Source organism: Xenopus laevis, chromosome 3S, assembly GCF_017654675.1.
Source record: "Xenopus laevis strain J_2021 chromosome 3S, Xenopus_laevis_v10.1, whole genome shotgun sequence".
In the NCBI taxonomy this organism is placed as follows: domain Eukaryota; kingdom Metazoa; phylum Chordata; class Amphibia; order Anura; family Pipidae; genus Xenopus; species Xenopus laevis.
The window spans coordinates 15,947,159-15,963,381 of NC_054376.1; the positions used below are offsets into that span (position 1 = coordinate 15,947,159).

Genomic DNA, 16,223 nt, shown 5'->3' on the forward strand with positions numbered 1-16,223 from the left:
TATATCTTAATTTGGATCAAGTACAAGGTACTGTTTTATTATTACAGAGAAAAAGAAAATAATTGTAAAAAATTTGGATCATTTGGATAAAATAGAGCCTATGGGAGATGGGCTTTCCGTTATTCGTCGCTTTCTGGATAATCAGTTTCCAGATAGTGGATTCCATACCTGTACTGTTTTACTATAACAGAGAAAAGGGAAATAATTTTTTAACATTCAAATCCCATACCTGTATATTAAAATATTCCTATATCAGCCACATAATATTTTCTTGCATTTGTAAGCTCCACTTCAAATGTGTCGGGTGTCAGTAATGCCATTCCAAATCAATTGCATATAACCCACAAAGGGAACCCCAAAAATACTAGCTGGCAGCTCCAGGCTGGTGTTAATTCTAGGGCTACCTTGTGTCCTTGGCTTCATAAATGAGGCGTTTTATCTTACACCAACTGACCTTAAAAGTTGTGCTTCCAGTCCTGTATAGGAGTAGACCTAGGTCCTTTAGACTAGGCAACCCAGCTACTGTATTACCCTCACCATCCCCAGGGAGCCAACCCCACTGTGTGACAAACACTGAAATAGCCAGTCACATCATGAGATCAGTCATGCACTACCTACCATCAATGTAAAAAGGAGTAAACACATACTGTGGAAGGGAAACATTAAAGTATTCAATGAGAATCAGGGCATTGAGCTAAAATCTGGCTGTGCTACGATAAATGTGCCTGAGCTCCCACGTGTATTTGTGCTATGCACTACAGATGGAATATGCAGCAGCAACCTTGAGAGCTAGTGACTAATCATAAAGTGGTCACTGTAACCTTGAATATCTTTTATTATAGTACTAATTGCTGCTTGCACCTTTAACATGCAACATGACAATGACAACTTGTTCACCAACAGCTGACTAATGAGAGACTTCTGCCTTACAATTAAGTCTCGGGTGGGACTGTAATGCTGGAATGGAATGTCGTTATTGGAATGGTGGGGGAATCTAAGAAGGTATGGGAGGTATGATTGGAGTATATAGAGCTGCACTAAATTCTAAAGTTTAAAACACAAGTCATAGCTCAATAACTTTCAGAAGTTGCTGATCTTCCTCTCTAGCAGTCGCCATTACACCTCCAGTTAGAGCTAAACACACCCAATTCTGTTTTATTTATTGATGGCACAGTCAACAGCAATAGAAATATTATATTCCATTTTATTGTATTGTATTAGAAATTGCAAGCTTTGTTAACAAGAGATCCCAATAATTCTCTGGTGGATACTGGAAAGTATAGTTCACACCAGTGGGACTGTGCTGAATTCACCAAACAATCGAAATGATAAGATAAGATGGACAGGGAATTGTTTCTTCTTTTTTTTTGGAGCTGGTCTTTTATTCTGTTTTGGTGGTTCCCATACACCACGCAAATTGTTACACAAGTACAGTATGTCTCAGCTGTTTAGCAAAAGATTGTGTTTATCCTGCAGACATGGTGGGTACCAGTAGAAGTTTGCTTTATGGTAGTAAGGCATTCATACTGTGCAAGGCAGACGAAGCTTCAAGCCACCCATGTTATGAATGGGTGATTACTCTTTACACTGACATATCACCCAACCAGTGATTATCTTTTTTCACAGCCAGCTGCAGGTAAAACAAAGAAACCAAAAGTGGGTAACTCAACATGTGTACAACTTCCTGGCATTTACATATTTGTGCTTACTAATTCGTTTTTGAAAATATGCCTTTGTGTATCTAATTGTTGGCATGTAATGGTGTTTGCATTGGTAACACAACCTTATAAATGTCGATCCTCTTGACAAGGAAGCAAGTATCATTATGCCAAGAATATGCAGAGCATAACCACACAGTAACAATGAACTGCTGAGTAGTATAAACTAGGTTAAACAATGCCAGCACCACTTAGAAATGTGACATTGCTCAAATGGGAGCACTCTGTATATCTTAAAAAAGAAGGTAAGAATTATGTGCATTGAAAGGTAAAAGTTATCTATAAGAGATTCTGGGAGTGCTATGGAATGACATAAGGTCAGCTTTGACATAGAGGAATGGGTTCCATGGTATGAAATACTGTATGCACAATGAAAGGTAAAAAGCATCTGTATTGCACTGTTAAAACTGATGTGTTTGCTTCAGAAATGCAATTATAGTTATATAGTTTATAGCTGCTGTGTAGCCATGGAGGCAGCCATTCAAGCACAGGATACACAGTTGATAGATACATTCTGAAGAATCCCATTGTATACTACAGAGCATATAGTACAAAATACAAGTTTTATGGAGGGGAATAGAGATTTTAGCTACGAAAATGGTTTCTGCCTCCCCCACCTTCATATTCATAATTTTTTAAGGATGCCGCACATGATCTACTTTTAACCAGCCATATAAATTCCACATTCCTCATAAAGTGCCTTGCAAAAGTATTTAACCCCTTAAATACATCTAAAATGACTGAACATCAGATTCCACAGTTAAATCTTTCTCTGTCATGCTTTTATTTTAATGCACTAACCTCAAGTTCTAATTATGACATTGCTTTGTTAGAAAAATAGCTCAATAAATATAAATGTATTGAAGAATGCTAACTGCATATGTACTCAGTCCTAGCATTGTTGAAAAATAAAACTGCATTTCTTGTATTACCAGAACACAAAGCCCACTGTTTGCTTCCCAATGCTGCACTCTGCTACTCTCTCCGAATTAAAGAGTACAGCTTGCTAAGTGAATCCTAAAGAGTGCGCACTTGCACCCCGTAGCACTCTAGCACTTTGGGGCAAATTCACTAACGATCGTAGTTTCGCCAGGCGCAACTTCGCCATGCTTCGCCGCACTTCGCAACACTTCGCCAGGCGTAGTTTCGTCAGCGCTTCGCAAATTCACTAAAATCCGAAGTTGCGCACAGGGGTAGCATAAGGTTGCGAAGTTGCGCTAGCGTTGATTCGCTAAGTAAAGCGAAGTTACGCTAGCGAAGGCTAATTTGCATAGGGCGCCAAATTCACATTTCAATGGAGGAATACGTATCAGCACTACAAATGCCTAGAAAACCTTCAATTCATCAAATTAAATTTTTATTTTGCCCTACACATGTGCCCACTGTCTAGGTAAGTTGCCATGAGTCAGGAAATGTAGGGGGGAAGGAGAGGAGCCCCAAAAATTTTTTCGATCTTTTTCAGCCTATCACCCATAATGTAGAAAACACGCCAGCGTTTTTTGGGACTTAGAAAAAATTTTGACTTTTTTTGAAACAATCCCTATCTACTCTATTGTGCTTCGCCAGGTCTGAGGTGGCGAAGGAAGTCTAGCGTAAAAGGTAGCGTTCAGTACACTGCGCGCGTTAGTGAATTTGTGTAGTTACGTTGCTAGCGAAACTTCGCCAGGCATAAGGGTGCGAAGTAACACTAGCGAAACTACGCCAGCGTTTGTTAGTGAATTTGCGCAGTAACGAAAATGACAAACGCTAGCGAAGTAACGCTAGCGTTCGGCGCTTCGGCGCTTAGTGAATTTGCCCCTTTGTGTCTAGTGTTTATGTGTTTAATGACCCCTAAAGTTTATTATAGGAAAAATCCAAATCTATTTGGAGTGGACATTTACTTTACCATCGCAGATGGGCAAATATGTTAAAGCAGACACATTGTGAATTGACCTAAGAAAAAAATGGAGTGTACCTTTGCACCCATAATGATATATGTATACGTTTGTAATATTAAATATGAAAAAGTTATTTTCTGTATGAGTGCCCTACTTTTTGTCAAATTGTGGGCATTTATTTTACCCTGGGGTTCAGGTTGTAGACAGGGTCGGACTGGACCAGTGGGACACCAGGAAAATATCTGGTGGACCTTACTTGGCACTGCCCCCTGAACTCTCCTCATGACAACGATTGCAGCCACAAAACCAATAAGGTATGTGTGTGTGTGTGGGGAGGGGGGGGGTTGCAGCTGGGGCTTAAAAGGATAGTGCAGCGTCAGGGGGTGACATATGCGGCCTAATGAAGAAAGCATTCTATGCAAGGGGAAATCCAGGGCCAGGAGAAAATAAGAATGCAATGCGCAAAGTGCCAAGAAATTGTAAATTACCTCTTGATTTTCCTTCCCCTTCATTAAAACATAAAAAAGGCAACAGTATACATTTCTAATATCTGATGAAATATATAAGTTACCCTTTACTTAAGAATTGATAGCCCATGCAATCAAAGTTATGGTTGTTACAATATTTTCACTTAAATTTACCTCCCCCTGATGGTCTAAATTGGTCATCATCTAACTATTAGAAAGTGGCCATTGCCATGGGACCTTTAAATGGCTTCTTTAACATGCTCTTGCAGCAACTTAAAAGACAGAATGAGTCCTGTGTCACATTAGGCTACATTTATGTTGAAAGCTTTCAGAGGGAGCAACAGAAAATAATTATTCTTTACAAAGGTGCACAAAGCCAAAAATTATGGAAATTTGTTCAAGCTTTTTATTCCCATGATGGTTACCAAGGTAACAACTGAAATGTTTAATTATAAAACACTTTCATTTCCAAGATCTAGATCCTACATACCCATACACATTGTAGATGGTTTCATATGTATTTTGATTTCTCTGTTGGAAACCATTTAATGCTTCTTTTTCTTTCTTTCTTTCTTTTTTTAAATGTACTCTATTCAATTTAAAGAATGCAATTTTCTTTGTACTGAACATTAGAGTTTGAGTTTTTAAAGAAGTATTCCATGCAGGATTTCTTTTTTAAATCACAAAATGTTTTTCAGATTTCTACAGTTGTTGGTATTTTTTTATTTTATTTCCTTGGTTCGGACCCAGCATTACTAGGGATGAGGCAAACAATTCTGCAAGTTTACATTGGATTGGATATACATTTTAGTGCTTTGCTGCCGGTAAAAGCAGTAGAAAATATGAATTCATCACGTGGTATTACATTTAATACATACATCTTTTTCTATGTGTCATTGCCTTTAAAATTGATTGTGGGATACAAGGGGGAAAAACAAAGATAACATATTTAAAGGCTAATTTTGCTCTACCTTCATTTTCCTTGCAGAAATAGGGCTTGGTTAAGCTAGACAGGTGCCTAATATAAAGGAGTAGAAACAAGGAAAAAATGTTGGAAAGGTACTTCTGTCATTTCACCTGCTAATACAGTACAGGTATGGGACCTATTATGCAGAATGCTTGGGACATGATGTCTTCCAGATAAGGGATCTTATTGTAATTTGGATCTCCATGCCTAAGCTCTACTAAAAAATCAGTTAAACATTTATTACATTCAATAGGATTCTTTTATCAGCAATAATGATTCATTCTATTCGGGATCAAGAACAAAGTTCCCCTAGTACCCCTAGTTCCGGCCCTGACAGATCCCATACCTAAATATCTTTTCATTCATTCCTGTTGCCATATACAGCATCTAGTAGTCTAAAACTGGACTTGCAAAGTAAAATTCCTACTGAATCTGTGGAAGCCACTAAGGTGATGGTAAAACATTTAGAATGTTGCTTAACAATTCCAGTGACTTACTACTACCAGACATGTCCAGTTGTCTATAACTTAACACTAATGGCAAAAGTAACTGGATGGACAGGGCAGATGCCTAGCAAACATGTTACAATTTGCTCTTTCATTTATAATTGGGTTTTTTATTATTTATAACTGTATTCTTGGAACAAGAAAGTGCATAAGTTGTTTATGCTCTCTCCAAGGGGTATATTCATCAAAGAGTGAAGTTAATAGTGAAGTTCCGCCACTACAGTGAAATTCCGCCACTTTCCATTCATTTCTATGGGATTTTTAAAGGCGTATTTATCAAAGGGTGAACTTTCACTTTCACCCATTGATAAATATACCTTTCAAAATCCCATAGAAATGAATTGTGAACTGCAGAATTTCACTCTAGTCTTGGAACTTCACTCTTTGATAACTTTACCCCCAATTGTGTTAGCTTGGATGGATTTCCTTATGAGAGCTCCCACGTATAACTCATAGGGGCAAATTAACTAAGCACCAAAAATGTGCTAGCAACGCCTTTGCCGCACTTCGCCATGTGAAGTTTTGCTAGGGCGCCGTGAATTCACTAAAATCCGAAGTTGAGCTCAGGGAGGTGAAAGGTAGCGAAATTGCGCTAGCGATGCCTAATTTGCATACAGCGCCAAGTTAAAGTACAATGGACATATATGTAGCAGCAAATACATTACACTACACAAGCCTGGGAAACCTTCATAAAATAAAATAGAGTTGTTATATTGCCCTATACATGTGCCATATGTTAGGAAATGTAGGGGGGAAGGAGGGTACCCCCAAAAAAATTTACGATCTTTTTCAGCCTATCACCCTTAAAAAAGTAATTGACGCCAGCGTTTTTGTGGGACTTAGAAAAAATTTCAACTTTTTTTGAAGCAAGCCCTATCTACTCTATTGCACTTCGCCTGGTCTGTGGTGGCGAAGGCAAGTCTGGTGCAAGAGGTAACGTTCAGTAAAATGCGCAAGTGAATTAGCATAGTTACGACCCTTAGCCATATCGCAACTTCCCCTGCCGTAAGGGTGCGAAGTAGCGCTAGAGTAGGTCCACTTCGCTAGCGAATTTATTACAGCACTCGTTAGTAAATTGGCGAAGTAAAGAAATGACGTCACGCTTACGAATTAGCGCTAGCATTAGCCGCTTCACTCTTTAGTGAATTTGCCCCATAGAAAGTTGTATAACTGGGCACAAACTGGGTAAAATTAAGAAAATTCCATATTTATGACAAATTAACCCTTGGTCAGCAAATGAGTGAATCCAGACATGATCTGAGCTGGCCATCCCTATGTCATAGGCTAAATCAGGCTAATGCAGTTGTTGGCTCTAGGGCCAACAATCAGATCATTCATTGGGTCCTATGGAAAGCTGTTGTTTGAGGATCACATCAGAGTGCTGATGCCTTCTTTGTTTAAAACCTAGCAGATAAAAATCAACTAGGCATTCTGATTTTTCAAGGGCTTGTCTAGGTGTAAAGAGCTTCCAGATTGTGGTTGAACGTTGAAGTTTAAGCCAAAATGTTTGTAATGATTTTACACAAAGCATGCATAATTAGCACCAACAGAGAACTGAGAGCAAACCTGTTCTGTAAGAAAGTCAAAGAATAAGTATCGATTGAAAAGTGGAGAGTGGAGAAAATTTCACAAAGGAGAAGAGTAATACCCTTGGTGGTTAGGGTGCACTAAACATACTGAATTATGGTTAAGGAAACAAAGAACTTCGTAGTTGCACAAGAGAAGAATTAATTGTTACACAATTAGTGGGTTCAATAAGTGGTTTAAAGTGTTTCCTTATAGATATATTTAAGATATATTTAAGATATATTTAAGAGACATTGAGCCCTTGATGGGACTTACCATACGTAGGGAAGAGCTAGAATGGATCAATTAATAAACTATACTAAACTAAACTAACTATACAGAGATCTGAGAGACTATGCAAATACCATGGTTACTATGTGTGAAAAAAGCACATAGAAAAGCATAAATATAGCTGAAGAAACCAGAGGAAGCTAATCAGATTTTAGATGGTCCATCAGCCACACGGAATTCCAGCCTACTGATGACAAAAGAATACAGTTTTTAATGTCCGATCTCTGATTTTTTTACTTAAAAAAGAAAGTCATTACGTGCTTGCACTTGTTTTCCAAATTCCAAGTCTTTGATTTTTTTTACATAATTGGGAAATCAGCACAACTGTACTGTATTTAAATTATGCAGTAAACACCACAATGGAAGCTGCAAGAATAAAACAGTGTGAGTGGGAGTCTTTATCAGTAGCTCTTATTTTTCCCACAAAGCCCTGAAACTGGCTTAAAAGCACCTGTGACGTCCATTCTTTTGAATGGGAATGACTGGGAAGCTCAGCAGTGAGAACTTTTCCATCAAAAAACAGATTATTTTTAAGGCTAAAGAAAATTCTTCCATGTTCTTTATGCCATTTCCCATACTGATTTTTGATATTATCATAACCATAGTAGTCAAGTGTGCATCAATTCCCAGAAGACAGATATACCTCTGTGGGGATCAGGATCACCAGTGGAGTAGTTAGGGAGACGAAGTCTAAAGCCTAACACCCTATCCACTGAGTCCCTGCACTAAAGGCAAACAAGAAGCCTTTGGGAAGCTACTTCCTGCAACTATCCTTGATGGAGCACACAGCTGCTCATGCTATATATCTCACTCTCCTAGAGAATCTATTAAAGATCTGCCCTAATGATAGCTAACCTCGTTCACAGGGTTTCCTGCTCCCAGACTCAATCACCAAAGGTACAGGTCCCTTTGGGGCGAATGGCTTTACTGGGGCCTTGGTGATCTCAGGCTCAATGGGAAACACCTAGCACAGACACCAGGGGCCAAAGAGAAGAGGCCACCCCCTACACACACACACCCCCTACACACACTATATAGCAATGTGGCAGGAAATGGAAATTAGTTATTTGACTAATAACTAATGGTGTACTAAATGAAATGTTACAGGGGCTTAATCCAATAACAATAGAGTAAAGCAAGGGTAGGGATTTAACTCTATAGTAGCCTAACAGATCATGTAGGTCCCTACATAATCATAGCATATTATCATACCATAGAAATGAAATATCATACCATAAGTTTCACAAGTGTAAACATTTACAATGGCCATTCTGTTTTTATTACTTATTAAACCTAAGATGTTATTTCAGTATGGTTCAAAACTGGCCATACAATTGCTCCTGTCATCTGATATTAGAATGAATGAAGTCAGAACTAAATGGCACCTGATTCTAGCTACTACATGTTTGGTATAAAATTCTGAAAGCTTAAACACTTCTTGAACAGTAGTTTGTTGAAACAGACCAAAGAGTCTGACCTATTTGGAGATGAGTAGATAACACACATCCATTCTGCCATAATGAGATATGGTATATCAACGAAAAAAAATATCATCTATCTTTAAAAGCTTTATCTTACTGCTGTTGGCAAAGTGGAGCTCCACCCAAGTAGAAGTGGCCTCAGTGCACTTCAAGGGATTACAGGATATTTGTATCAATAATTAAACAATTAGGAGAATGCCATAATCACCTATTAATTATTAATGATTTAGGCTTGGGGTCAAGTAACATTTGTTTATGTCACTGATCAGTTTTTTTTTCATACCAGTCATATTTCAATTTATTTCCCTCACATTTAGGGGCAGTTAGCTACTATGAAATACTATAAATCAGGAGGTAATGTAATAAAAGGCACTATGGGGTATATTTATCAAAGAGTGAAGTTAATAGTGAAGTTCCGCCACTAGAGTGAAATTCCGCCACTCTCCATTCATTTCTATGGGATTTTTATAGGCGTATTTATCAAAGGGTGAACTTTCACTTCAACGATTGATAAATACGCCTTTCAAAATCCCATAGAAATGAATTGAGTGCTGCGGAATTTCACTCTTTGATAAATTTACCCCTATGTGTGGCCAGGGGCAGTAACCTATATCAATCAATATGTAGCATTTACTGGTCACCTGTTTAAAAGCAGACATCTTATTGGTTGTTATGGGCAAACTCAGTGCCTTTTATTACATATGGGGGTATGAGTATGCAGTGCAGTTTTGGGGCTCCAGTCCATAAGAAGGATATAAATGAGCTGGAGAGAGTGCAGAGACGTGCAACTAAACTGGTTAGAGGGATCGAAGAATTAAATTATGAGGGTAGACTGTCAAGGTTGGGGTTGTTTTCTCTGGAAGAAGGCGCCTGCAAAGTTGACATGATTACTTTTTATAAGTACATTAGTGGGAATTATAGATAGCCGAAGATCTTTTTTAATTTTTAAAAAAGGGATCACCGCACCAGAGGTCACCCCTTTACACTACAGAAAAAGAACTTTAACTTGAAGCAGTGTACTTGGTTCTTCACAGTGAGGACAGTGAGGTTGTGGAATTTCCTGCTCGCTGATGTTGTGATGGCTGATTCTGTTGCCTTTAAGAGGGGCTTGGATTTCGTGGACAAGCATAATATCATAGGATATTGTGATACTAAAATCGAAAATTAATACAGATATTGGTATATATAGGTAATGTGAGTATGTGGATGGTCAGTATGTATATTTATGTGTGCTAGGTTATATTTGGAGGAGTTGAACTTGATGGACTTTGGTCTTTTTTCAACCCAGTTTTACTATGAACTATATATTTAAAGAGTTGAATTTCCAGATAAAAATAATAGGAATTTGTATACATTTATCAGAGTGGCTGTGGCATGCTTCTTACCTTGCATCATAGCTAAGCTGTTACCTTCCATCATGGCTAAAACAGCACTGCTGGAAATATAGGCCAATTGGCAGCTTTGCAGTATTTTTGAATTTCTTTGTTGGTTATGCCTAATGGCTCACTCAAGCAAGTGATGGGACAGATTGCTAAACACATTGAGAGTAATGTCACTGGCATGATTTATTCTAGTTTAACAACTTCCTTCTGCCTACTGTGTGCTTAGGTAGCACTTCTTTTTCAATAAATACATGAGTATATATTAATCAGTACAAAGCATGGCCTTCATGAGCATATATTCATTTATAAGTAGGTGTGAACTGATAATACTATAACAAAGGATTGCACCCCAGTCACTGTAATTACAAGATTGCTGCAGTGGGCTCTGTGATGTGCTACACTATGATATTCCTTTTATAATTCTGTTTGGTGTTTGAAACATTTTCTTTCTGCATTGACCTAGCTCTGTTTCATACAAATTCTGGCAGCTCACAAAAGACGTTCTCTAACTAGCACAATAATATTGTAAGCCTACACAGCCCATATATATACATAGGTATGGGACCTGTTATCCAGAAAGCTGGGGTTTTCCAGATATCTTTCCATAATTTGGATCTTCATACCTTAAGTCTACTAGAAGATCATGTAAACATTAAATAAACCCATCAGGCTGGTTTTGCACCCAATGAAGATTGATTATATTTTCATTTGGATCAAGTACAAAGAACTGTTTTATTATTATGAGAAAAAAAGGAAATCATTCTTAAAATTTGGATTATTTGGATAAAATGGAGGTTATTAGGGATGCACCGAATCCAAGATTCGGTTCGGGATTCAGCCAGGATTCGGCCTTCTGCCCGAGCCAAACCAAATCCGAATCGAATTTGCATATGCAAATTAGGGACGGGGAGAGAAATCGCGTGAATTTTTGTCACAAAACAAGGAAGTTTTAGCTTCCCTAAAAACGTGGGTCTTTAGGGAGTGTTTTGTTTGAAAGTTTGGGAGTGTGCTTGTGTGGTCTTATGATGTTATTAACTGTGAGTGATATCTGAGGGAAGGAGGAAGATCTTGGAATAAATATAATAAATTATGTTTAAGAAAGATTCAGTTTCAGGTGGTGCTGAGACATTCAGGAGGAGACAGCAGAAAGGCACTCTGTAACTTGGGAAAGGACAGAAGGAGAGATGTCAGGAGTAGACAAGTAGAGTTGGGTGTCATCAGCATAAAGATGATAATGACGTCCAAACAACTGAATACATTTTTCAGGTGAAGTAGTATAGAGTGAGAAGACAGAGCCTTGAAATTCCAAAAGAGAGAGGGAAAGTAGTATAAGTTGATTTAGAGAAGGCAACTTTAAAGGAATGATAAGAAAGATAACCATAAAAGAGCAGTGTCACAAATGCCAGCTGAGTATAGAATGTCTACGAGGAGTGGGTGGCCAACTGTGTCAAAGGTTGCATGGAGATCTAGAAGGATGAGTATGGAAAAGTGACCTTTAGAATTTGCCAGAAGAAGATCATTGGTTACTTTGGAGAGTACAGTTTCAGTTGTGTTGGGTGGAATCCAGATTGCAGGGGTCAAGAATAGTGATGGGTGAATTTGCGCCGTTTCGATTCGCCGAAAAATTCGCGAATTTCGCGCGAAATTCGCGAAACGGCACCGGTGTCTCGTTTTTGACGCCGGCGCCCGTTTTTGACGCCGGCGACCGTTTTTTTGACGCCGTCGCCCGTTTTTTGCGCCGGCGTCCGTTTTTCGAAAAAAAAAATTTGACGCCGGCGAATTTTTTGACGCGAATTTTCGCTGGCGATTCACGAATTTATTCGCTGGCGGCGAAACGCGCAAATTTGCCGCGAATTCGCGCCTGGCGAATAAATTCGCCCATCACTAGTCAAGAAGGTAGTTGTAAGTGAGATGCTGTCCCAGGTGTTTGTAAACAAGCCTTTACAACAATTTGGTTACAAAAGGGAGAAAGGAAACTGGAGGATAGTTGGTGGGTGAGCTAGGATCAAGGAAATGTTTTTTAAGGATAGGAGTGATTAGTGTTTCTATATACAACAAAATGGGACTTCTACCCCTGCCCATGTGGTTCCAATTAGCTCAATTAGGAGTGAATGACACCTGTACATATAGTAAAGTTAAAGGCAATATTTATTCAACACTATGCCGATATCTTAGTTAAAACCAATTAAAATTCAAATTAAGCAGCGCTGCATAATATATATGCATACACTAGTACAACTAGGGGCTGATTCACGAAGAGTCGAATATCGAGGGTTAATTAACCCTCGATATTCGACTAGGAATTGAAATCCTTCGAATATCAAAATCGAAGGATTTAGCGCAGATAGTTCGATCGATTAAATCCTTCGAATCGAACGATTCGAAGGATTTAAATCCAACGATCGAAGGAATATCCTTCGATAAAAAAAAGTTAGCCAAGCCTACGGGGACCTTCCCCATAGGCTAACATTGACTTCGGTAGCTTTTAGATGGCGAACTAGGGGGTCGAAGTATTTTTTAAAGAGACAGTACTTCGACTATCGAATGGTCGAATAGTCGAACGATATTTACTTCGAATCCTTCAATTCGAAGTTGAAGTTGAAGTCGTAGTCGAAGGTCATAGTAGCCCATTCGATGGTCGAAGTAGCCCAAAAAAACCTTCGAAATTCAATGTTTTTTTACTTTGAATCCTTCACTCGAAGTTAGTGAATTGGCCCCCTAGTGATTATATGTTATTGTATGAGATAACATACATGTCCATAACATACATGTCCATAAAGAATAGACCAAACGCTCCAATGATGAAAAGATAATCCCAATATGTAATTAGATGGATGGTCTCCAATGGTAATATCCAAACTAGTAGTTGTTATGCGTATACAGTCGTTATCTGAACTAAGGATATGAATAATCTTAAATTCAATATTGTGTGCCTGTGGATCATTACACGGCATGCATAGATTAAGCATAGCAATGAAAACGAAATAATGCAATAAATCCATAATCGCAATCAAATAAAGAAATTTGATTTGCCACTGCCATTTAGGGTAACTTTCTAGGAAGCACTTTTTTGATGAGCAAATTGGTGATGTGTCTGTTGAAGTTAAGCCCCAGTTCAATAATCAATCCCAGTTCTTTCCAAGCCAGGTAGCATCTGTTGGTTTATGGCATCAGCAATACCTGTCTTGCTGCAAGTCTTCTAGAATTCATATAATGGGCTTTGTCTAAATTCCATTTAATCAAATGCTTCTTTTCATTCTTCTTTTACTAATCTTGCATCTGTGATAGGTCATTAACCTTATATAAGGGTCCAAACTTTAGAGCATTAGGATATCATAAGTCTTCTCATTTGAGTTTTAGTGCCATTGGCCTTATAAAAGAAAATAATGACCATATTATATGTTCTTTCCTAGGGGAGCTTTCTCCATTGTACGAAGATGTGTGAAAGTTTTATCTGGTCAGGAGTATGCAGCAAAAATCATTAATACAAAGAAGCTCTCTGCCAGAGGTGAGTGTGAACAAAGAAAACAAACCTTTATCTCCCAGTTTCCCAGGCTCAATTATGGAATCTTCCAGGGCCAAGATGGTCCATATGTGAAACAAATATGTGTTTTATTATCTAGTATGTTTAGTTTAGGAAGTGCCAAGTTAGGATGCTTAAAACAGGATCAAGTACGGTTTTGACATTTTAGGGGCAAACTATGTCCTCCGCAATCATGGCCACCAAATATAGCTGAAAGAATCTGGGACCCGGTCTACTTACTATTTTGATAACAAAAATAAACTGTGTGAAAGAATGACTAATTCATAATAATAGTGAAGGGTTTATTTTTCTGAGTAGCTGGGTGTATTTATTTTGCAGTGTTCCTGTGGTCTGACTTTTGGCAAGTCACTTAATGTTCTCATGTCTTAGACACTTTAAAGCTCATTTAAAAAACACTGGGCAAACTTGCACCTTTGCCAGTAACCCATGGCAACCAATATTTGTTGTTTTCATTGTTCTACCAACTCACTGATTGGTTGTTATAGGGTTACCCATGGGTTGCCCACTAGGTTTCTGATTTTCCAAGATCATAAACATGTCTCTTAGGTGGACAAGGCTTAAAAAATATAGTTTTGCTTTATTTAATATATTCACTGGGGAGTAGTGCCAGTTCCCCAAGCTGTCAACGCTACAGTATTTTTTTCTGGAGTTTCCTGGATTTATACATTGCCCTTGGGCAGAGCTGGGTGTTTGCTTCTGATGAAGTGGCAGATGCCACGAAACGCATAAAGGGTAGAGCCATTTTTCTATATGCGTATATATACTGGAACGATTTTAAAATGGACTATTAAAGTTCATATTTTATTTTTCACTATTCCTGATGCTCCGTGTCTTATACATTTTTACCTGGGGGAATAGGTAGGTTGTGACTGGATGGGCAAAAATTTCTGCAAGAAGGTTGACAACTCTGCAATTGTTCTCTTCATTTACACAAGTACATTCATTTAATGGACTTATTTGAATATCAAGAATATAGGACAGTGGAACTCACTGCCATGTTGTTTCCTGACCTGTTCTATATATGATGTCTCATGTGATTGCAGTACCAATGACTAAAGTCCTTATGAAAATGACTAACTTGTCCCATAAAAATACACACTAGGGTAAAATCAAGGTTGCTGAGAAAGGCAATTGGTTTCTCTTTATTTATTTCTCCTGCAGAAATAGGGATTAAGTAGCACTTTAAGTACCACATTTGCTTTGCTCTATCTTTTATTTCCCCTGAAGAACTTAGTAGCACAAGATGCTGAAGGTGCTTCATATCAAGGGACAGAGACAAGGGGAATGGTTGGAAGGATTACTGCCCTGCAGAAATAGAAAATGAGACATAAATCTAAACATGGTTATAGACAGACCAATAAAAACCATGTACTACTCTCCAGATACAACTGGCAAATAATCATCCAGTCCCATAGCAGCCAGATTTCCATTGGGCAGGTTTTAAAATCCTGTGATAGAGGTTCCCAATAGTGTGATGATGTGTTCCTCTCTGGAAGGTCTCTGTAGGTCCACATTATGGTCTAGTTATTAACCCAGGTGGCCAAATCTGGTAAACTGGCATTCACAGATTTTGTACATTTAAAACAAATATCTAAAAAACGTTGCTCCTTTGTATTATTGTATATTTATCAGCTGTATGTTAGGCCTTAAAAATGTTGGTCTGTACTTTCTCCAACCCAGTTGAGTCAGTTTAATTTGGTGAGCATGTAGCTGACCCATCTGTACAAGCTCATAGGTCAGTTCTGAACTGTAACTTGCATATAGCTAATGTATAGGCATGTACATCAGTTCTGTATGTCTAATAAAATGTATAAAATGCTACAAAGGCATCCTTGGCACTGCCTTAGGCAAAGCACGTGTTGGGGTAGACTTGGAAGAAACAACAGTTATACAGAATCCCCTAATGGTAAACTATCTAATGCTCTGCTTTCCAGGCACAGTTATTGATTGTGCTCCAGTATGTGGCAGTTTTCAAGAGATGCCAGGAAATTTAACTGGCGTCTAGACAACTGTGTTTTGATAAGAAGAAGATTAATACAAGTCAGATTACCAGGAAGAAATGCTCTTCTCCCTGCCAGTGGAAAAAAACGCGACAATAAAAAATCATGCAGATTGCCTTTCACACCATTATTCTGCTTGACACAATAACACAAAAGTGTCAAAATCAAATATAGGTGTTAAAGTATTATGTTGAACTAATGCAATATTAAGTGTCTGTAGAAGGCAAAGATGTCTCAATACATATTTGTCACAACAATTAAACATGAATAGCAATGTAAGTTCGCTTTTATCAAACAATTCAATGCAGCTTTCCATATAATTTATTTACCCTTCTTCCAGTAAATGCAGGGCTAGCAGTATAGCACAGAACCAGCTAGAAATAATCAACCTTTACTAGTTCTAAAGGAAAACGATCATGTTTTT

At 38.2% G+C, this 16,223-nt stretch overlaps 1 protein-coding gene across 6 annotated transcripts in view; it reads left to right on the top strand.

The window, feature by feature from the left end:
- LOC108712641 (calcium/calmodulin-dependent protein kinase type II subunit alpha) overlaps positions 1–16,223 on the top strand; it is a 120,350-nt gene that overhangs the window by 8,688 nt on the left and 95,439 nt on the right. For all 6 annotated transcript variants that reach the window (XM_018254955.2, XM_041588033.1, XM_018254957.2 and 3 more), the window contains exon 2: positions 13,669–13,763. In XM_018254955.2, the coding sequence (XP_018110444.1) occupies positions 13,669–13,763 (95 nt within the window). The remainder of the gene's footprint in view (positions 1–13,668; positions 13,764–16,223) is intronic.